At 38.8% G+C, this 24,994-nt stretch overlaps 2 protein-coding genes across 3 annotated transcripts in view; both read left to right on the forward strand.

Annotated features, from left to right (window-relative positions):
* Nucleotides 1–24,994, forward strand: part of LOC147871898 (uncharacterized) — a 41,879-nt gene that overhangs the window by 6,637 nt on the left and 10,248 nt on the right. The window contains exons 8-14 of the mRNA XM_087360056.1: nt 134–456; nt 2,251–2,376; nt 4,104–4,229; nt 5,054–5,179; nt 10,379–10,504; nt 15,719–15,844; nt 21,703–21,828. Of these exons, the coding sequence (XP_087216182.1) occupies nt 134–456; nt 2,251–2,376; nt 4,104–4,229; nt 5,054–5,179; nt 10,379–10,504; nt 15,719–15,844; nt 21,703–21,828 (1,079 nt within the window). The remainder of the gene's footprint in view (nt 1–133; nt 457–2,250; nt 2,377–4,103; nt 4,230–5,053; nt 5,180–10,378; nt 10,505–15,718; nt 15,845–21,702; nt 21,829–24,994) is intronic.
* Nucleotides 15,887–20,702, forward strand: LOC147871899 (epidermal growth factor-like protein 6). Of its 2 annotated transcripts, XM_087360058.1 has the most exons (4): nt 15,889–16,019; nt 16,889–17,007; nt 17,390–17,583; nt 19,846–20,702. In XM_087360058.1, exons 1-4 carry the CDS (start codon nt 15,985–15,987, stop codon nt 19,846–19,848), a joined length of 351 nt encoding a protein of 116 aa, XP_087216184.1. In that variant the 5' UTR covers nt 15,889–15,984; the 3' UTR covers nt 19,849–20,702. The 2 variants fall into 2 exon arrangements, with proteins under 2 accessions (XP_087216183.1, XP_087216184.1); XM_087360057.1 differs by lacking the exon at nt 19,846–20,702 and having other exon boundaries at nt 15,887–16,019; nt 17,390–18,115.

Below are 24,994 nucleotides of genomic sequence, written 5' to 3' on the forward strand. Positions count from 1 at the left end.
AGGTTTGTGTGATTTGGATTGAATATTACATTACAATTTGCAATCAGCTTTTCCTTCACTGACGTATATCAGTATTTCACTGAAATGTGTAGAATTTATGTATGTCCACATGTACAGTATATCTGGATGTTAGGCAGGAGGCGTGTTATACTGAGTACCGACACGGGCAGTGCAGTAATCCTCTAGAAGGAATTTTCTCACGCATCCTATGCTGTTGCTCTTCTGTGGGCAAAGTTTGGGGTGGAGGGGACACTGGAACCAGCAGATGTGAACCTTGCCCACGGTCAGGAACTCAGGCTCATCAGGAACTGTGCCCCAAAGGGAATGGCTTCATCGATCGCAAGGATATTAACGAATGTACGGAGTTCCCAGGAATGTGTAGCAATGGTCGCTGTAAGAATACGGTTGGAGGTTTCAGCTGCAAGTGCAACCAGGGCTATGGCATAAAGTGTATTGGTGAGCTGACATTTTCCATGGATTTAGAAATACAGAGGTTTAAAGGTATTCTTAAATTTAGCCTATTTATATGGGAAGTTGTTTTCTCTAATGCCTAGGGCTTTGTCTGCTTGACAACAGATTTTTTGCAGTTCACACAGTTCTTCTATATATATTTCTATTAACACTACGCTCTTGCCATGTAACACGTATTTATATATCCATAATTCTCTTCTCTCTCTTACCCTTGGTATCTAACTACATCTTAACGAATTTCATTTTCACATTTACATCTAAATTGTACTGTTACTTTCTAATATTTTAAAATTAAGAACATTAATAACATTTATTATTCTCTTACAAACTAAATCTTCATTTATATTAAATACTTGTTACATAAAAAAAATTCTCCAATTTTCAATTTGTAAACTGTTCAATAATATCTTTTAACATCTTCATACTCTATGAACATAGGGTAATTTTTCCTGTCTCATATCCTCTGTTAATCACTCTTCTTTTTAAAATACCTGTCTTAAACCATCTTATCTCTTATTCCTTGTAGAACACTCAATACATTCGTCTAGTTCCATTTCATGTCACGGTGAAATACAACAGATTCTGCCTTTATGTATCATCACATCTTTTTTTTTAAATTTTAGATCTTTTACCATCATTTTCATTACCTTGCCCCTTTGTATTTTCAATTTAGCCATCCCCTTTGCGGCATAATTTTTTCACACCCCCCCCCCCATAAATTTTGTTACTTTCTTTCTGTATTTTCTCTATACCCCACGTCTCTGCACCGTACATCCATCTGGATTCACATAACTTATAAACACTTTCTAAAATCTTTACCCTTATGCAGTAAACTCTCAATTATCCAGGCTAATTAAGGGGAGAGGGTAAACCAATAATCAGTAAACATGGATAATTCAAATTATTTTGCTTGGTACATTCACAAAACATCACACATTACAAACGACATATATAGGTAGCCCTGGGTTTGTGCCGATTCAGAATTACGCCGATTTTGAAACCATTATTATTTATAACGTTTTACAATGTATCTCGTACTGATTCTTATACTAAATCATAATTCTTACATCGCTGATTTTGAATAAAAGTTATAAATACAGTCATCTCTGCAATTACGTATGTTTCGTTAACGCGAATTTGCTCCAATGAGATCGATGAATCGGTAAAAGCTGTTTGTGAAATGCAAACTTTTGCATATGCGAGTTTGCTCTTACGCAATTTCATTCCTGGCGCTTTAAACTTTCAAAGGACTAATTTAATCTCTGCGGAGGTACCGGGGTTATTTTTACTACGCGATTCTATATAGGTCGGCGTCTTACATGAATGCAACTATCGCATAACAGCAGAGATGACTGCACACATCAATCACATGAAAGAATCGCAGTCAATCGTGGGGACCAATGAATTGCCGATTTTAAGTCTATAAAATGTATATTTTTTTAAATTCCCTTTATTTTATCTACGTTATTTCAGAGCTTTAAATGTAATGCCATTATATTACTTGCCAATGTTTGGGTGCTGGGAACGCATGTCATTGACTTCCCATTGATTTACATTATAAAAGAGTTTCAATTTACGCTGTGTCGTCCAGGAACGCATCCCCGGCGTAAATCGAGGGCTACCTGTATTTTGCCAAATAGTGTGTAATGGTAACTTTTTTATGACGTGTTCAGACTCCTTCTCATGGCATTATAAGTTTTCCTGTCTGACCCGTGTAATCTAGTAAAATGTCAGCATACGGTAGTGTCATAACTGACAGTAAACTATTTACTCTTTCAGATATTGATGAGTGCAGTATCATGCATGGTGTGTGTGGAGATGGAACATGCCGAAACACACCAGGCAACTTTATCTGTGATTGCAAAGAAGGATATGAGAGTACTATGATGATGCAGGTGTGCATGGGTAAGCAATATGACTTATTACAGGCAGAGCATGACTGGAACCACTAAGATCACAAGTAAGAATGTCTTCTTCTTCCATGGCTCTCCGGTCCGTATTCGGTACATTGCCTCCTCGATTCTCCTCCTCTTCCATTCGGTCCTCCGTTAGGTCCGTCTGTCCGAGGCTTTGATCGAGGTTTCGAAACGTCTTCCTTTGTTGTTAGCCTTGCGACCAACCCCCAACCTGGAGGACCAGGGTACCTGTCTTAGTCTGACCTCTCCCCCTAGGGAGACCCTACCAGCATAGCTCTTGGGGTCACTGAGGTACTCGAGCCCCACCACCACGACAAGGTGCAGGTACCATTAAGTGGGGAGTAAGAATGTGCCCTGTTACAAATATTAGCAGAGATTGTGTCACACAGTAAGAAAATGCTTTTTGTGGAGGTACATCACAGTATCTGAATTACTGTAACATGATTTAGATTGTTTTGTGATGCAAAGCTTTTATTTTCATATTATATTAACATTGCTTGGAGTATTCCATGGGCATAAGTACTGATCATGATTAAGTCAGTGACTTATCAGGTATTTGTTGATTACAGAACAAATATGTATATTATATCCATGTGGTTAAAATATAATTTTATTGTGGTCTTCTGGCTGTGACACTGTGTATTCATGTAGGTGGTTGCCAGAATTTTGGTCAGACTTGCTAGATGGTCCAGTGATTGAGACTATCGGACCAAACAGAATACCTGCCCCCGCCCCATATACCTGAAGACAAAAATGGATCCGGTTTTCAAAACATCATACATATTTTAACCTTGGACAATATTAAGTATGTGATTATTTGTCTTTAGAATGCAGGACAAAACAGTAATACATTGATAATTAATATATCCCTAAAAAGTGGAATATGTTTAAAATATTTGGGAACTGAAGTAACATGTCAAAAATGTGTTCATAACAAAATTAATAGCAGATTAAAGTTGGGGATGCTTGTTACCATTCAGTCCAGAATCATTCCTTTCTGCTGTGTAAAAACATGAAAATTAAAATATACAGATCTTTTATTTGATGTGGAAAGCTTCTGTGGAACATTTGAATAAAAATTTCCTTGGATATTATCCATCGTCTAGTAAAATATAAAATATAAAACGTAAAACGACGTTTCGGAGATAGAGTCCCATCTCCGAAACGTTGTTTTACATTTTATATTTTATATTTTTACTAGACGATGGATAATATCCAAGGAAATTTTTATTCAAATGACTCTTCACCATCGTCAAGAAGTGGAACAGTCTATTTGGAACTAGTCTAGTTGAGATGATAATATTAGATTGAATTGAGAGACTGTTAACTGGTATATAAAGATTTGTTTTATTGGAGGTGGTTCAAGGTTAGACTTTAAGCTCCAGTTCAGTACTAGTGTCGGATATCATACTTCTGTTTGAATTTACCACACACCTCAAAGGATGAGTATAGTGTATGGAGTATGGACGGCTATGGATCATTGGTTGAATGATAATTTGCAAGTTAAAAACTGGAGCATTGTAAAAAAAAAGCATACCATTGTCAATTAGTCCATTACAAATCTCACATGGACTGACAGAAGCTTAGGCCTGAGGGTAAGGAGCCATTATGTAACCATTTGAATAATTTAATTACAGTATAAATGTATGTAATTGTTTTCCTTTTGCGTCTGTTATGAATCTTATTCTTGAATGTACAGAACTTAAATTGTTGCAGACATCAATGGATGTGAACGCATCCCAGGGCTGTGTCGCGGAGGTGTGTGCATTGACACTCCAGGAAGTTATCGATGTGAATGTCCTCCTGGCCATGAGTTGGCTCCAAATAAGAAAGCTTGTAAAGGTACTAGGGCCCTTAACCCCCTTTAAAAATAATGTTCAGATTTTTGCTGATGTATGCCTTTTACATGAAACTTAATTTTATACTTTACAAAGAAATGCTCTCAGTCTTAATTCCAAATATATATTAAGAAATAAATTGTATCATTATGACACATACTCAGAATTAACCTAATAGGATTTGAGGTTTTCATGGCAGTGAGTCTGAAGATGGCTGTCTTCTGAGTTGTTGTGCCATGCAGTCTGGTAAACGTTTACCAGCATTTCAGAGGTCCTTGCTGTCTCATTGATGAATCATCACTTTGGCATCGGTAAATTTCTACCATACTACACAACAACCGCCACGGTGGTCTAGCGGTTAGAACGCTGGCCTCGTAAGCCTGGGGTCCCGAGTTCAATTCCCGGTGGTCCTCAAATTTATAACTTGTTTTGGGCAAGGCCGTGGTCTAGGCAACACAGAGTTTTCCTCCGTGGCATCCCAACAATTACTCCATTCACACACAGAAGAAGGCAATGGCAAACCACTTCTGATCATCTCTGCCAAGAATGTATATGAACAGGTCCCAGTCCGAGAAAAGGATGGAAGGATCCTGTTCATATGGACCTGTCGTCAGACAGAACACTACAAATAAAAAAACTACACAACCTTACAATTCAGAAGACAGCCATCAAGGTTATATTTTATAGATTGACTTCTAAACCACAGAAATTAACACCTGAAGAGTGAAACTGATCCAAAGAGATATATGTAGACCAGATCCCAGCATCATAAAATGACCAAGTAACCAACGAAATTTTAAATTAGCTGTCTGTATTTTTGTTTCCCAGATATTGATGAATGTTCTCGTACAAGTGGTATTTGTTCCAATGGTGTTTGTGAAAATATGATGGGTACATATCAGTGTGTTTGTGATGATGGTTACCAGCAAACTGGACAGAAGTCTCACTGCGAAGGTTAGCGCATATTTTTACGTTATTTAAATTAATGTCTTTGCTCTTGATGAATGTTAAATATTGTTATTATTGTGTTTGAAAAATATGTTTCAGATGTTGATGAATGTAAATCAAGTAAAGCAGGCTGCGATGACATCTGTATGAACACACCAGGCAGCTATTCATGTGCATGTAAGTTAGTAGTTGGCTTGCTTGTAAGTACCTACAGTAAATGTATCAGTTTGTCATAACATTTCTTCTCTCACATGTAATTCATCAAGATTAATCAACTACATGAAGCAAAGCCTGTCTTTAGAAGCTAATAGTCATTCAAATATTCAAAAATTCCCTGCCTTTTATGAAACCTAAAGGCTTATTACAGTGTTCACAAGGTGCCATCACTGGGTCTTATTTTGAGCCAGAAGAATGGCGTCCAAATCCTCGCACCGGATTTGATTGTGATACATTCTCGTATCCTCCCATTTATGCCTAAGACTTCCAGGTTGTTTCTTATCTCCAAGGTACCTGACAAATTTTGCATACATTATTCATATTTCCCATGTGTGCTATATGCCTTGTCCATTTCATCCTCCTCTACTAATTTATTCTAATAATATCTGATAAAGAGTACAAATTTTGAAACTCCTTTATTATAGAATTTCTCTACCTCATATTCTCAGAAAACTTCAATTTATTTTCCTTGTTTTGTGGTGAGTGACCAAGATTCACACCCGTCTAAAACAGACCTGGACCTTGAGACCTAGTAGTGGATTGACAGCTATTGGTGTTATCGCAGAATTTTTTTTTAGTAAAGAAGTTTTTACATTGGGTACGCAAGAATTGTAAATTAATATTACGTAGCAAAGGTGGTGGTAATTTCTGGGGCTGATAATTTAAGTTATCAATACACAATGTTTTGTGCAAGTTTTCTTGTAAAATGAAATATACTTTATTTATGTTTATAGGTAGATATTCTTTTTTCATCATTGATATAAGTGGATTTGCATTTTAAAATTGCAATATGGGACCACGTGTCATGTTTTTGAAATTAACTTACGTTGACAGTACTGGTTACATGCTACTTCTGGATGGACGGAGTCATACAGATGTGGATGGATGTAAGGAGAACCCACGCATCTGTACAAATGTCTTGCTTCCAGGTCCTTACAGCACATCTTGCATAGGTCGGTCCATATCCCTGTCACTTATTGTTATGATACATAATTTAAGAACAAATGAATATTTTAGGATACTGCTGATAAAACAGCACCAAAAACGTACTAACCCGTGGCCTTTACTGTTGGATTATAAACTTACATCACCTATTTGAATAAAAATTTTCTTGGATATTTTCCATCGTCTAGTAAAATAATAAAATAGAAAATGACGTTTCGGAGATGGGGCTCTGTCTCTGTCTTCAGGTACCTACTCTGTTGGGCCCAATAGTTAGAGCTAATCTCTATCTCTGGACCCAATAATATGATAAGAGTATATAAATTAAGATTGCATCTTTAAAAAAATATACAAATTCATGAAGTGTGATGATAGAAAATCATGTGTTACCAGATGTGAATGAATGTGAAATGGAAGGAGATGTATGTGAGAATGGAGAATGTGACAACACTCTTGGCTCATTTATGTGCCGCTGTGAAGAAGGTTATTCAGCAAAGCCTGACAGTGGTCCAGGCTGCACAGATGATGATGAGTGTGAGCTCGGCTCCTACAACTGTGACATTAATGCCGACCGCATCAACATCCCTGTATGTATCTTGGGTTACATAAGTGCATGTATGGCTGTGTCCATCAGGGCTCTTATTTCTGTCGCTGTCGAGATGGTTTCACTGGTAATGGTGCTAATTGCAGAGATGTTAATGAATGCCTCACTAATAATGGTGGCTGCGATCAGAATGCTCAGTGCATCAACACTGAGGGTTCATTCAAGGTAAAGTATAAATTGTAAGACTTGAGGTTCTCACAGCGGTGAGTATGAGGATATCCGTCTTCTGGGTTATTGCGCTGTGTAGTCTGGTCGATGTTAACCAACGTTTCAGAGGTCATACTGCCTCCGTCATCAGGGCGATGACGGAGGCAGTATGACATCTGAAACGTTGGTTAACATCGACCAGACTACACAGCCCAACAACCCAGAAGACAGAAATCTTCATATTCTGATGATGGAGGCAGTATGACCTCTGAAACGTTGGTTAACATCGACCAGACTACACAGCGCAAGAACCCAGAAGACAGAAATCTTCATACTCTGATGACGGAGGCAGTATGACCTCTGAAACGATGGTTAACATCGAGCAGACTACACAACGCAACAACCCAGAAGACGGAAATCTTCATACTCATCGCCCTGATGATGGAGGCAGTATGACCTCTGAAACGTTGGTTAACATCGACCAGACTACACAGCGCAGCAACCCAGAAGACAGAAATCTTCATACTCTGATGACGGAGGCAGTATGACCTCTGAAACGTTGGTTAACATCGACCAGACTACACAGCGCAATAACCCAGAATACAGAAATCTTCATACTCTGATGACGGAGGCAGTATGACCTCTGAACGTTGGTTAACATCGACCAGACTACACAGCGCAATAACCCAGAAGACAGAAATCTTCATACTCTGATGACGGAGGCAGTGTGACCTCTGAAACGTTGGTTAACATCGACCAGACTACACAGCGCAATAACCCAGAAGACAGAAATCTTCATACTCTGATGACGGAGGCAGTGTGACCTTTGAAACGTTGGTTAACATCGACCAGACTACACAGCGCAATAACCCAGAAGACAGAAATCTTCATACTCTGATGACGGAGGCAGTATGACCTCTGAAACGTTGGTTAACATCGACCAGACTACAAAGCGCAACAACCCAGAAGACGGAAATCTTCATACTCATCGCCCTGATGACGGAGGCAGTATGACCTCTGAAACGTTGGTTAACATCGACCAGACTACACAGCGCAATAACCCAGAAGACGGATATCTTCAAAGTATAAATTATTTATCATCCCTTCTAACTTAAAATTTCAATAAACTCCTATTGTATGTTCTTCACACTGAGGGTTGTAATTTCATCCCCAAATAGAACTGTATTACTTGATAAACTCGATGCAAGACGTAAGTGTGCTGCAGTCATGGAAGTGGTAGTTATAGTTTGACACTCCTTCTGCATGTGGGTTCTAGAATTGTGGCATCATCCACCAGAAACAGTTCCTGAATGTTTTTTATTTAATTTATTTATTTTTCCCCACTTTTCATTAAAGACATTTGATGTCACCAGCTCTTTAAGCGTGTATAAATGTTAATATCTGTGGTATGTTTGTGAGATTTGAGGGTTTCATGGCAGTGACAATGATGGTGATGATTTGGGATCTGGTGCCACGTACACTGGTCGGTAGATGCCAGAATTTCGGAGAAGCATACTGTCTCCATCTTCAGGGCTGAATGGAAATCACAGGAATTACATAGGATGGCAGGAAGGGAAGTCTGATGGAATGGGCCAATCAGGATGGAACGAGGTAGAGATCGAGCTGAGCCAGAGGAGGGTCGGAGAGAGAAAGCCAGCTCTTACCAATGTATGTTTGTCTGTGATGCTGGTTTTCGAGGCGATGGCTATTCCTGTGTTGATATTGATGGGTGTTCAAGTGAAAATGGGCACTGCTTGAATTATCCAGGTTCATTTCGACGTGAATGTGAGATGGGGTTCATGCATCCAGATGAGAGGAGTGAACGGGCCTGTGTAGGTCAGTTGCTTAATTGCTGGTAATGCATTCACATTGTCACAAAAATATTATTTGTAATAAAAGAGATTTTTTTAGTTTTATTCTAGAATGACACCACTAGAGATAATTATATTATAACTGTTGACTGCAGAAACCCCAGTGTTATACAAATTCAGTCTTCTGTGTATGGAACTCAACCTAATAAATGATTGAATAAACCTACTTTTTTATTAGTTACAAGTTAAATTTTGTCAGTGCTCACAAAAGTTGCTTTTGCTCGTCTTCTCTGGTAGCACATTTCCGCTGTAACAATCTGTCAGATTCTTCTGTGAATCCTATGTAATGTGATTTCTCTCCTACTTTCCCTTATGCATCCTAGATGTCTTATTTCTGAATAGCCAAGCAAAGTCTTACAATTTTTATAGCTGTCCCATTCTAAAATTTCTCGTAAGTTTGAATGTTATTATTATTATAACACGTGCAGCACACTGCTCATTTCCTATATGCTTTTTATAAAGTGTCGTTCAGTGATGAGTCAAGTTTAAATTAAGTATAAGTGGCAGAGTCATTGTTACAATGATTTTCAGCTTATTGTGATTGTTATTTCAAACTTCAGTAAATGTAAAATATTTTCAGATATAAATGAATGTCAGATGTTTAGCAATTTGTGTGTTTTTGGTCGTTGTGTCAACATCTTTGGAATGTTTCGCTGTGAATGTGATGAAGGTTATGACCTAGATGCTCTGGAGGTGAGTTCATAAGGAGACTTGAGTTTCTCAAATGCAGAACTCAAATCTGTGGTCTTGTAGTTTGGTAATTCAGGTTTTTCATGTTATTATACAAACACACACACACAAGAGTACCCTAAAAGTTACTAATTTCATCTTATTTATAGGAGAAAATACATTCACGTTTTGATGTAAATGCATTAATAACATTTTTAAAAATATTAATCTAGTGATACCAGAAAATGTAAATACTTGTAATATTCCTTTAAATTAGATACAATTTTGAGGAGCTACAGCTTGAACAGTTTCAAGTGGTAAAGTAAACTTTTCTGTGTAATGTGTTGGGCAAGGACGTGGTCTAGGCAACACGGAGTTTTCCTCCGTGGCATCCCAACAATTACTCCACTCACACACAGAAGAAGGCAATGGCAAACCACTTCTGATCATCTCTGCCAAGAATGTATATATGTATGAGCAGGTCCCTGACAACCTGAAGAGGTTGGAAGGATCCTGTTCATGATATATGGACCTGTCGTCAGACAGAACACTACAAATAAAAAAACTACACAACATTACAATTCAGAAGACAGCCATCAAGGTTATATTTTATAGATTGACTTCTAAACCACAGAAATTAACACCTGAAGAGTGAAACTGATCCAAAGAGATATATGTAGACCAGATTCCAGCATCATAAAATGACCAAGTAACCAATGAAATTTCAAATTAACTGTCTGTATTTCTGTTTCCCAGATATTGATGAATGTTCTCGTACAAGTGGTATTTGTTCCAATGGTGTTTGTGAAAATATGATGGGTACATATCAGTGTGTTTGTGATGATGGTTACCAGCAAACTGGACAGAAGTCTCACTGCGAAGGTTAGCGCATATTTTTACGTTATTTAAATTAATGTCTTTGCTCTTGATGAATGTTAAATATTGTTATTATTGTGTTTGAAAAATATGTTTCTGATGTTGATTAATGTAAATCAAGTAATGCAGGCTGCGATGACATCTGTATGAACACACCAGGCAGCTATTCATGTGCATGTAGGTTAGTAGTTGGCTTGCTTGTAAGTACCTACAGTAAATGTAGCAGTTTGTCATAACATTTCTTCTCTCACATGTAATTCATCAAGATTAATCAACTACATGAAGCAAAGCCTGTCTTTAGAAGCTAATAGTCATTCAAATATTCAAAAATTCCCTGCCTTTTATGAAACCTGAAGGCTTATTACAGTGTTCACAAGGTGACATCACTGGGTCTTATTTTGAGCCAGAAGAATGGCGTCCCAATCCTCGCACCGGATTTGATTGTGATACATTCTCGTATCCTCCCATTTATGCCTAAGACTTCCAGGTTGTTTCTTATCTCCAAGGTACCTGACAAATTTTGCATACATTATTCATATTTCCCATGTGTGCTATATGCCTTGTCCATTTCATCCTCCTCTACTAATTTATTCTAATAATATCTGATAAAGAGTACAAATTTTGAAACTCCTTTATTATAGAATTTCTCTACCTCATATTCTCAGAAAACTTCAATTTATTTTCCTTGTTTTGTGGTGAGTGACCAAGATTCACACCCGTCTAAAACAGACCTGGACCTTGAGACCTAGTAGTGGATTGACAGCTATTGGTGTTATCGCAGAATTTTTTTTTAGTAAAGAAGTTTTTACATTGGGTACGCAAGAATTGTAAATTAATATTACGTAGCAAAGGTGGTGGTAATTTCTGGGGCTGATAATTTAAGTTATCAATACACAATGTTTTGTGCAAGTTTTCTTGTAAAATGAAATATACTTTATTTATGTTTATAGGTAGATATTCTTTTTTCGTCATTGATATAAGTGGATTTGCATTTTAAAATTGCAATATGGGACCACGTGTCATGTTTTTGAAATTAACTTACGTTGACAGTACTGGTTACATGCTACTTCTGGATGGACGGAGTCGTACAGATGTGGATGGATGTAAGGAGAACCCACGCATCTGTACAAATGGCTTGCTTCCAGGTCCTTACAGCACATCTTGCATAGGTCGGTTCATATCCCTGTCACTTATTGTTATGATACAGAATTTAAGAACAAATGAATATTTTAGGATACTGCTGATAAAACAGCCCCAAAAACGTACTAACCCGTGGCCTTTACTGTTGGATTATAAACTTACATCACCTATTTGAATAAAAATTTTCTTGGATATTTTCCATCGTCTAGTAAAATAATAAAATAGAAAATGACGTTTCGGAGATGGGGCTCTGTCTCTGTCTTCAGGTACCTACTCTGTTGGGCCCAATAGTTAGAGCTAATCTCTATCTCTGGACCCAATAATATGATAAGAGTATATAAATTAAGATTGCATCTTTAAAAAAATATACAAATTCATGAAGTGTGATGATAGAAAATCATGTGTTACCAGATGTGAATGAATGTGAAATGGAAGGAGATGTATGTGAGAATGGAGAATGACACAACACTCTTGGCTCATTTATGTGCCGCTGTGAAGAAGGTTATTCAGCAAAGCCTGACAGTGGTCCAGGCTGCACAGATGATGATGAGTGTGAGCTCGACTCCTACAACTGTGACATGAATGCCGACCGCATCAACATCCCTGTATGTATCTTGGGTTACATCAGTGCATGTATGGCTGTGTCCATCAGGGCTCTTATTTCTGTCGCTGTCGAGATGGTTTCACTGGTAATGGTGCTAATTGCAGAGATGTTAATGAATGCCTCACTAATAATGGTGGCTGCGATCAGAATGCTCAGTGCATCAACACTGAGGGTTCATTCAAGGTAAAGTATAAATTGTAAGACTTGAGGTTCTCACAGCGGTGAGTATGAAGATATCCGTCTTCTGGGTTATTGCGCTGTGTAGTCTGGTCGATGTTAACCAACGTTTCAGAGGTCATACTGCCTCCGTCATCAGGGCGATGACGGAGGCAGTATGACATCTGAAACGTTGGTTAACATCGACCAGACTACACAGCGCAACAACCCAGAAGACGGAAATCTTCATACTCATCGCCCTGATGATGGAGGCAGTATGACCTCTGAAACGTTGGTTAACATCGACCAGACTACACAGCGCAGCAACCCAGAAGACAGAAATCTTCATACTCTGATGACGGAGGCAGTATGACCTCTGAAACGTTGGTTAACATCGACCAGACTACACAGCGCAACAACCCAGAAGACGGAAATCTTCATACTCATCGCCCTGATGATGGAGGCAGTATGACCTCTGAAACGTTGGTTAACATCGACCAGACTACACAGCGCAGCAACCCAGAAGACAGAAATCTTCATACTCTGATGACGGAGGCAGTATGACCTCTGAAACGTTGGTTAACATCGACCAGACTACACAGCGCAATAACCCAGAAGACAGAAATCTTCATACTCTGATGACGGAGGCAGTATGACCTCTGAAACGTTGGTTAACATCGACCAGACTACACAGCGCAATAACCCAGAAGACAGAAATCTTCATACTCTGATGACGGAGGCAGTATGACCTCTGAAACGTTGGTTAACATCGACCAGACTACAAAGCGCAACAACCCAGAAGACGGAAATCTTCATACTCATCGCCCTGATGACGGAGGCAGTATGACCTCTGAAACGTTGGTTAACATCGACCAGACTACACAGCGCAACAACGCAGAAGACGGAAATCTTCATACTCATCGCCCTGATGACGGAGGCAGTATGACCTCTGAAACGTTGGTTAACATCGACCAGACTACACAGCGCAACAACCCAGAAGACAGAAATCTTCATACTCTGATGACGGAGGCAGTATTACCTCTGAAACGTTGGTTAACATCGACCAGACTACACAGCGCAATAACCCAGAAGACGGATATCTTCAAAGTATAAATTATTTATCATCCCTTCTAACTTAAAATTTCAATAAACTCCTATTGTATGTTCTTCACACTGAGGGTTGTAATTTCATCCCCAAATAGAACTGTATTATTTGATAAACTCGATGCAAGACGTAAGTGTGCTGCAGTCATGGAAGTGGTAGTTATAGTTTGACACTCCTTCTGCATGTGGGTTCTAGAATTGTGGCATCATCCACCAGAAACAGTTCCTGAATGTTTTTTATTTAATTTATTTATTTTTCCCCACTTTTCATTAAAGACATTTGATGTCACCAGCTCTTTAAGCGTGTATAAATGTTAATATCTGTGGTATGTTTGTGAGATTTGAGGGTTTCATGGCAGTGACAATGATGGTGATGATTTGGGATCTGGTGCCACGTACACTGGTCGGTAGATGCCAGAATTTCGGAGAAGCATACTGTCTCCATCTTCAGGGCTGAATGGAAATCACAGGAATTACATAGGATGGCAGGAAGGGAAGTCTGATGGAATGGGCCAATCAGGATGGAACGAGGTAGAGATCGAGCTGAGCCAGAGGAGGGTCGGAGAGAGAAAGCCAGCTCTTACCAATGTATGTTTGTCTGTGATGCTGGTTTTCGAGGCGATGGCTATTCCTGTGTTGATATTGATGGGTGTTCAAGTGAAAATGGGCACTGCTTGAATTATCCAGGTTCATTTCGACGTGAATGTGAGATGGGGTTCATACATCCAGATGAGAGGAGTGAACGGGCCTGTGTAGGTCAGTTGCTTAATTGCTGGTAATGCATTCACATTGTCACAAAAATATTATTCGTAATAAAATAGACCTTTTTAGTTTTATTCTAGAATGACACCACTAGAGATAATTATATTATAACTGTTGACTGCAGAAACCCCAGTGTTATACAAATTCAGTCTTCTGTGTATGGAACTCAACCTAATAAATGATTGAATAAACCTACTTTTTTATTAGTTACAAGTTAAATTTTGTCAGTGCTCACAAAAGTTGCTTTTGCTCGTCTTCTCTGGTAGTACATTTCCGCTGTAACAATCTGTCAGATTCTTCTGTGAATCCTATGTAATGTGATTTCTCTCCTACTTTCCCTTATGCATCCTAGATGTCTTATTTCTGAATAGCCAAGCAAAGTCTTACAATTTTTATAGCTGTCCCATTCTAAAATTTCTCGTAAGTTTGAATGTTATTATTATTATAACACGTGCAGCACACTGCTCATTTCCTATATGCTTTTTATGAAGTGTCGTTCAGTGATGAGTCAAGTTTAAATTAAGTATAAGTGGCAGAGTCATTGTTACAATGATTTTCAGCTTATTGTGATTGTTATTTCAAACTTCAGTAAATGTAAAATATTTTCAGATATAAATGAATGTCAGATGTTTAGCAATTTGTGTGTTTTTGGTCGTTGTGTCAACATCTTTGGAATGTTTCGCTGTGAATGTGATGAAGGTTATGACCTAGATGCTCTGGAGGTGAGTTCATAAGGAGACTTGAGTTTCTCAAATGCAGAACTCAAATCTGTGGTCTTGTAGTTTGGTAATTCAGGTTTTTCATGTTATTATACAAACACACACACACAAGAGTACCCTAAAAGTTACTAATTTCATCTTATTTATAGGAGAAAATACATTCACGTTTTGATGTAAATGCATTAATAACATTTTTAAAAATATTAATCTAGTGATACCAGAAAATGTAAATACTTGTAATATTCCTTTAAATTAGATACAATTTTGAGGAGCTACAGCTTGAACAGTTTCAAGTGGTAAAGTAAACTTTTCTGTGTAATGTGTTGGGCAAGGACGTGGTCTAGGCAACACGGAGTTTTCCTCCGTGGCATCCCAACAATTACTCCACTCACACACAGAAGAAGGCAATGGCAAACCACTTCTGATCATCTCTGCCAAGAATGTATATATGTATGAGCAGGTCCCTGACAACCTGAAGAGGTTGGAAGGATCCTGTTCATGATATATGGACCTGTCGTCAGACAGAACACTACAAATAAAAAAACTACACAACATTACAATTCAGAAGACAGCCATCAAGGTTATATTTTATAGATTGACTTCTAAACCACAGAAATTAACACCTGAAGAGTGAAACTGATCCAAAGAGATATATGTAGACCAGATTCCAGCATCATAAAATGACCAAGTAACCAATGAAATTTCAAATTAACTGTCTGTATTTCTGTTTCCCAGATATTGATGAATGTTCTCGTACAAGTGGTATTTGTTCCAATGGTGTTTGTGAAAATATGATGGGTACATATCAGTGTGTTTGTGATGATGGTTACCAGCAAACTGGACAGAAGTCTCACTGCGAAGGTTAGCGCATATTTTTACGTTATTTAAATTAATGTCTTTGCTCTTGATGAATGTTAAATATTGTTATTATTGTGTTTGAAAAATATGTTTCTGATGTTGATTAATGTAAATCAAGTAATGCAGGCTGCGATGACATCTGTATGAACACACCAGGCAGCTATTCATGTGCATGTAGGTTAGTAGTTGGCTTGCTTGTAAGTACCTACAGTAAATGTAGCAGTTTGTCATAACATTTCTTCTCTCACATGTAATTCATCAAGATTAATCAACTACATGAAGCAAAGCCTGTCTTTAGAAGCTAATAGTCATTCAAATATTCAAAAATTCCCTGCCTTTTATGAAACCTGAAGGCTTATTACAGTGTTCACAAGGTGACATCACTGGGTCTTATTTTGAGCCAGAAGAATGGCGTCCAAATCCTCGCACCGGATTTGATTGTGATACATTCTCGTATCCTCCCATTTATGCCTAAGACTTCCAGGTTGTTTCTTATCTCCAAGGTACCTGACAAATTTTGCATACATTATTCATATTTCCCATGTGTGCTATATGCCTTGTCCATTTCATCCTCCTCTACTAATTTATTCTAATAATATCTGATAAAGAGTACAAATTTTGAAACTCCTTTATTATAGAATTTCTCTACCTCATATTCTCAGAAAACTTCAATTTATTTTCCTTGTTTTGTGGTGAGTGACCAAGATTCACACCCGTCTAAAACAGACCTGGACCTTGAGACCTAGTAGTGGATTGACAGCTATTGGTGTTATCGCAGAATTTTTTTTTAGTAAAGAAGTTTTTACATTGGGTACGCAAGAATTGTAAATTAATATTACGTAGCAAAGGTGGTGGTAATTTCTGGGGCTGATAATTTAAGTTATCAATACACAATGTTTTGTGCAAGTTTTCTTGTAAAATGAAATATACTTTATTTATGTTTATAGGTAGATATTCTTTTTTCATCATTGATATAAGTGGATTTGCATTTTAAAATTGCAATATGGGACCACGTGTCATGTTTTTGAAATTAACTTACGTTGACAGTACTGGTTACATGCTACTTCTGGATGGACGGAGTCGTACAGATGTGGATGGATGTAAGGAGAACCCACGCATCTGTACAAATGGCTTGCTTCCAGGTCCTTACAGCACATCTTGCATAGGTCGGTTCATATCCCTGTCACTTATTGTTATGATACAGAATTTAAGAACAAATGAATATTTTAGGATACTGCTGATAAAACAGCCCCAAAAACGTACTAACCCGTGGCCTTTACTGTTGGATTATAAACTTACATCACCTATTTGAATAAAAATTTTCTTGGATATTTTCCATCGTCTAGTAAAATAATAAAATAGAAAATGACGTTTCGGAGATGGGGCTCTGTCTCTGTCTTCAGGTACCTACTCTGTTGGGCCCAATAGTTAGAGCTAATCTCTATCTCTGGACCCAATAATATGATAAGAGTATATAAATTAAGATTGCATCTTTAAAAAAATATACAAATTCATGAAGTGTGATGATAGAAAATCATGTGTTACCAGATGTGAATGAATGTGAAATGGAAGGAGATGTATGTGAGAATGGAGAATGTGACAACACTCTTGGCTCATTTATGTGCCGCTGTGAAGAAGGTTATTCAGCAAAGCCTGACAGTGGTCCAGGCTGCACAGATGATGATGAGTGTGAGCTCGACTCCTACAACTGTGACATGAATGCCGACCGCATCAACATCCCTGTATGTATCTTGGGTTACATCAGTGCATGTATGGCTGTGTCCATCAGGGCTCTTATTTCTGTCGCTGTCGAGATGGTTTCACTGGTAATGGTGCTAATTGCAGAGATGTTAATGAATGCCTCACTAATAATGGTGGCTGCGATCAGAATGCTCAGTGCATCAACACTGAGGGTTCATTCAAGGTAAAGTATAAATTGTAAGACTTGAGGTTCTCACAGCGGTGAGTATGAAGATATCCGTCTTCTGGGTTATTGCGCTGTGTAGTCTGGTCGATGTTAACCAACGTTTCAGAGGTCATACTGCCTCCGTCATCAGGGCGATGACGGAGGCAGTATGACATCTGAAACGTTGGTTAACATCGACCAGACTACACAGCCCAACAACCCAGAAGACAGAAATCTTCATATTCTGATGATGGAGGCAGTATGACCTCTGAAACGTTGGTTAACATCGACCAGACTACACAGCGCAAGAACCCAGAAGACAGAAATCTTCATACTCTGATGACGGAGGCAGTATGACCTCTGAAACGTTGGTTAACATCGACCAGACTACACAGCGCAACAACCCAGAAGACAGAAATCTTCATACTCTGATGACGGAGGCAGTATGACCTCTGAAACGTTGGTTAACATCGACCAGACTACACAGCGCAAGAACCCAGAAGACAGAAATCTTCATACTCTGATGACGGAGGCAGTATGACCTCTGAAACGTTGGTTAACATCGACCAGACTACACAGCGCAACAACCCAGAAGACGGAAATCTTCATACTCATCGCCCTGATGATGGAGGCAGTATGACCTCTGAGACGTTGGTTAACATCGACCAGACTACACAGCGCAGCAACCCAGAAGACAGAAATCTTCATACTCTGATGACGGAGGCAGTATGACCTCTGAAACGTTGGTTAACATCGACCAGACTACACAGTGCAATAACCCAGAAGACAGAAATTTTCATACTCTGATGACGGAGGCAGTATGACCTCTGAAACGTTGGTTAACATCGACCAGACTACACAGCGCAATAACCCAGAAGACAGAAATCTTCATACTCTGATGACGGAGGCAGTATGACCTCTGAAACGTTGGTTAACATCGACCAGACTACACAGCGCAGCAACCCAGAAGACAGAAATCTTCATACTCTGATGACGGAGGCAGTATGACCTCTGAAACGTTGGTTAACATCGACCAGACTACACAGCGCAACAACCCAGAAGACGGAAATCTTCATACTCATCGCCCTGATGATGGAGGCAGTATGACCTCTGAAACGTTGGTTAACATCGACCAGACTACACAGCGCAGCAACCCAGAAGACAGAAATCTTCATACTCTGATGACGGAGGCAGTATGACCTCTGAAACGTTGGTTAACATCGACCAGACTACACAGCGCAATAACCCAGAAGACAGAAATCTTCATACTCTGATGACGGAGGCAGTATGACCTCTGAAACGTTGGTTAACATCGACCAGACTACACAGCGCAATAACCCAGAAGACAGAAATCTTCATACTCTGATGACGGAGGCAGTATGACCTCTGAAACGTTGGTTAACATCGACCAGACTACAAAGCGCAACAACCCAGAAGACGGAAATCTTCATACTCATCGCCCTGATGACGGAGGCAGTATGACCTCTGAAACGTTGGTTAACATCGACCAGACTACACAGCGCAACAACCCAGAAGACGGAAATCTTCATACTCATCGCCCTGATGACGGAGGCAGTATGACCTCTGAAACGTTGGTTAACATCGACCAGACTACACAGCGCAACAACCCAGAAGACAGAAATCTTCATACTCTGATGACGGAGGCAGTATTACCTCTGAAACGTTGGTTAACATCGACCAGACTACACAGCGCAATAACCCAGAAGACGGATATCTTCAAAGTATAAATTATTTATCATCCCTTCTAACTTAAAATTTCAATAAACTCCTATTGTATGTTCTTCACACTGAGGGTTGTAATTTCATCCCCAAATAGAACTGTATTACTTGATAAACTCGATGCAAGACGTAAGTGTGCTGCAGTCATGGAAGTGGTAGTTATAGTTTGACACTCCTTCTGCATGTGGGTTCTAGAATTGTGGCATCATCCACCAGAAACAGTTCCTGAATGTTTTTTATTTAATTTATTTATTTTTCCCCACTTTTCATTAAAGACATTTGATGTCACCAGCTCTTTAAGCGTGTATAAATGTTAATATCTGTGGTATGTTTGTGAGATTTGAGGGTTTCATGGCAGTGACAATGATGGTGATGATTTGGGATCTGGTGCCACGTACACTGGTCGGTAGATGCCAGAATTTCGGAGAAGCATACTGTCTCCATCTTCAGGGCTGAATGGAAATCACAGGAATTACATAGGATGGCAGGAAGGGAAGTCTGATGGAATGGGCCAATCAGGATGGAACGAGGTAGAGATCGAGCTGAGCCAGAGGAGGGTCGGAGAGAGAAAGCCAGCTCTTACCAATGTATGTTTGTCTGTGATGCTGGTTTTCGAGGCGATGGCTATTCCTGTGTTGATATTGATGGGTGTTCAAGTGAAAATGGGCACTGCTTGAATTATCCAGGTTCATTTCGACGTGAATGTGAGATGGGGTTCATACATCCAGATGAGAGGAGTGAACGGGCCTGTGTAGGTCAGTTGCTTAATTGCTGGTAATGCATTCACATTGTCACAAAAATATTATTCGTAATAAAATAGACCTTTTTAGTTTTATTCTAGAATGACACCACTAGAGATAATTATATTATAACTGTTGACTGCAGAAACCCCAGTGTTATACAAATTCAGTCTTCTGTGTATGGAACTCAACCTAATAAATGATTGAATAAACCTACTTTTTTATTAGTTACAAGTTAAATTTTGTCAGTGCTCACAAAAGTTGCTTTTGCTCGTCTTCTCTGGTAGCACATTTCCGCTGTAACAATCTGTCAGATTCTTCTGTGAATCCTATGTAATGTGATTTCTCTCCTACTTTCCCTTATGCATCCTAGATGTCTTATTTCTGAATAGCCAAGCAAAGTCTTACAATTTTTATAGCTGTCCCATTCTAAAATTTCTCGTAAGTTTGAATGTTATTATTATTATAACACGTGCAGCACACTGCTCATTTCCTATATGATTTTTATGAAGTGTCGTTCAGTGATGAGTCAAGTTTAAATTAAGTATAAGTGGCAGAGTCATTGTTACAATGATTTTCAGCTTATTGTGATTGTTATTTCAAACTTCAGTAAATGTAAAATATTTTCAGATATAAATGAATGTCAGATGTTTAGCAATTTGTGTGTTTTTGGTCGTTGTGTCAACATCTTTGGAATGTTTCGCTGTGAATGTGATGAAGGTTATGACCTAGATGCTCTGGAGGTGAGTTCATAAGGAGACTTGAGTTTCTCAAATGCAGAACTCAAATCTGTGGTCTTGTAGTTTGGTAATTCAGGTTTTTCATGTTATTATACAAACACACACACACAAGAGTACCCTAAAAGTTACTAATTTCATCTTATTTATAGGAGAAAATACATTCACGTTTTGATGTAAATGCATTAATAACATTTTTAAAAATATTAATCTAGTGATACCAGAAAATGTAAATACTTGTAATATTCCTTTAAATTAGATACAATTTTGAGGAGCTACAGCTTGAACAGTTTCAAGTGGTAAAGTAAACTTTTCTGTGTAATGTGTTGGGCAAGGACGTGGTCTAGGCAACACGGAGTTTTCCTCCGTGGCATCCCAACAATTACTCCACTCACACACAGAAGAAGGCAATGGCAAACCACTTCTGATCATCTCTGCCAAGAATGTATATATGTATGAGCAGGTCCCTGACAACCTGAAGAGGTTGGAAGGATCCTGTTCATGATATATGGACCTGTCGTCAGACAGAACACTACAAATAAAAAAACTACACAACATTACAATTCAGAAGACAGCCATCAAGGTTATATTTTATAGATTGACTTCTAAACCACAGAAATTAACACCTGAAGAGTGAAACTGATCCAAAGAGATATATGTAGACCAGATTCCAGCATCATAAAATGACCAAGTAACCAATGAAATTTCAAATTAACTGTCTGTATTTCTGTTTCCCAGATATTGATGAATGTTCTCGTACAAGTGGTATTTGTTCCAATGGTGTTTGTGAAAATATGATGGGTACATATCAGTGTGTTTGTGATGATGGTTACCAGCAAACTGGACAGAAGTCTCACTGCGAAGGTTAGCGCATATTTTACATTATTTAAATTAATGTCTTTGCTCTTGATGAATGTTAAATATTGTTATTATTGTGTTTGAAAAATATGTTTCTGATGTTGATTAATGTAAATCAAGTAATGCAGGCTGCGATGACATCTGTATGAACACACCAGGCAGCTATTCATGTGCATGTAAGTTAGTAGTTGGCTTGCTTGTAAGTACCTACAGTAAATGTAGCAGTTTGTCATAACATTTCTTCTCTCACATGTAATTCATCAAGATTAATCAACTACATGAAGCAAAGCCTGTCTTTAGAAGCTAATAGTCATTCAAATATTCAAAAATTCCCTGTCTTTTATGAAACCTGAAGGCTTATTACAGTGTTCACAAGGTGCCATCACTGGGTCTTATTTTGAGCCAGAAGAATGGCGTCCGAATCCTCGCACCGGATTTGATTGTGATACATTCTCGTATCCTCCCATTTATGCCTAAGACTTCCAGGTTGTTTCTTATCTCCAAGGTACCTGACAAATTTTGCATACATTATTCATATTTCCCATGTGTGCTATATGCCTTGTCCATTTCAACCTCCTCTACTAATTTATTCTAATAATATCTGATAAAGAGTACAAATTTTGAAACTCCTTTATTATAGAATTTCTCTACCTCATATTCTCAGAAAACTTCAATTTATTTTCCTTGTTTTGTGGTGAGTGACCAAGATTCACACCCGTCTAAAACAGACCTGGACCTTGAGACCTAGTAGTGGATTGACAGCTATTGGTGTTATCACAGAATTTTTTTTTAGTAAAGAAGTTTTTACATTGGGTACACAAGAATTGTAAATTAATATTACATACCAAAGGTCGTGGTAATAATTTAAGTTATCAATACACAATGTTTTGTGCAAGTTTTCTTGTAAAATGAAATATACTTTATTTATGTTTATAGGTAGATATTCTTTTTTCGTCATTGATATAAGTGGATTTGCATTTTAAAATTGCAATATGGGACCACGTGTCATGTTTTTGAAATTAACTTACGTTGACAGTACTGGTTACATGCTACTTCTGGATGGACGGAGTCGTACAGATGTGGATGGATGTAAGGAGAACCCACGCATCTGTACAAATGGCTTGCTTCCAGGTCCTTACAGCACATCTTGCATAGGTCGGTTCAAATCCCTGTCACTTATTGTTATGATACAGAATTTAAGAACAAATGAATATTTTAGGATACTGCTGATAAAACAGCCCCAAAAACGTACTAACCCGTGGCCTTTACTGTTGGATTATAAACTTACATCACCTATTTGAATAAAAATTTTCTTGGATATTTTCCATCGTCTAGTAAAATAATAAAATAGAAAATGACGTTTCGGAGATGGGGCTCTGTCTCTGTCTTCAGGTACCTACTCTGTTGGGCCCAATAGTTAGAGCTAATCTCTATCTCTGGACCCAATAATATGATAAGAGTATATAAATTAAGATTGCATCTTTAAAAAAATATACAAATTCATGAAGTGTGATGATAGAAAATCATGTGTTACCAGATGTGAATGAATGTGAAATGGAAGGAGATGTATGTGAGAATGGAGAATGTGACAACACTCTTGGCTCATTTATGTGCCGCTGTGAAGAAGGTTATTCAGCAAAGCCTGACAGTGGTCCAGGCTGCACAGATGATGATGAGTGTGAGCTCGACTCCTACAACTGTGACATGAATGCCGACCGCATCAACATCCCTGTATGTATCTTGGGTTACATCAGTGCATGTATGGCTGTGTCCATCAGGGCTCTTATTTCTGTCGCTGTCGAGATTGTTTCACTGGTAATGGTGCTAATTGCAGAGATGTTAATGAATGCCTCACTAATATTGGTGGCTGCGATAAGAATGCTCAGTGCATCAACACTGAGGGTTCATTCAAGGCAAAGTATAAATTGTAAGACTTGAGGTTCTCACAGCGGTGAGTATGAAGATATCCGTCTTCTGGGTTATTGCGCTGTGTAGTCTGGTCGATGTTAACCAACGTTTCAGAGGTCATACTGCCTCCGTCATCAGGGCGATGACGGAGGCAGTATGACATCTGAAACGTTGGTTAACATCGACCAGACTACACAGCCCAACAACCCAGAAGACAGAAATCTTCATATTCTGATGATGGAGGCAGTATGACCTCTGAAACGTTGGTTAACATCGACCAGACTACACAGCGCAAGAACCCAGAAGACAGAAATCTTCATACTCTGATGACGGAGGCAGTATGACCTCTGAAACGTTGGTTAACATCGACCAGACTACAAAGCGCAACAACCCAGAAGACAGAAATCTTCATACTCTGATGACGGAGGAAGTATGACCTCTGAAACGTTGGTTAACATCGACCAGACTACACAGCGCAAGAACCCAGAAGACAGAAATCTTCATACTCTGATGACGGAGGCAGTATGACCTCTGAAACGTTGGTTAACATCGACCAGACTACAAAGCGCAACAACCCAGAAGACGGAAATCTTCATACTCTGATGACGGAGGCAGTATGACCTCTGAAACGTTGGTTAACATCGACCAGACTACACAGCGCAACAACCCAGAAGACGGAAATCTTCATACTCATCGCCCTGATGATGGAGGCAGTATGACCTCTGAAACGTTGGTTAACATCGACCAGACTACACAGCGCAGCAACCCAGAAGACAGAAATCTTCATACTCTGATGACGGAGGCAGTATGACCTCTGAAACGTTGGTTAACATCGACCAGACTACACAGCGCAATAACCCAGAAGACAGAAATCTTCATACTCTGATGACGGAGGCAGTATGACCTCTGAAACTTTGGTTAACATCGACCAGACTACACAGCGCAATAACCCAGAAGACAGAAATCTTCATACTCTGATGACGGAGGCAGTATGACCTCTGAAACGTTGGTTAACATCGACCAGAATACAAAGCGCAACAACCCAGAAGACGGAAATCTTTATATTCATCGCCCTGATGACGGAGGCAGTATGACCTCTGAAACGTTGGTTAACATCGACCAGACTACACAGCGCAACAACCCAGAAGACGGAAATCTTCATACTCATCGCCCTGATGACGGAGGCAGTATGACCTCTGAAACGTTGGTTAACATCGACCAGACTACACAGCGCAATAACCCAGAAGACAGAAATCTTCATACT

The sequence above is a fragment of the Zootermopsis nevadensis genome, unplaced genomic scaffold, assembly GCF_977971745.1.
Source record: "Zootermopsis nevadensis isolate Lab colony 2312 unplaced genomic scaffold, Znev_1.0 Znev_ptg000037l, whole genome shotgun sequence".
In the NCBI taxonomy this organism is placed as follows: Eukaryota; Metazoa; Arthropoda; class Insecta; order Blattodea; family Termopsidae; genus Zootermopsis; species Zootermopsis nevadensis.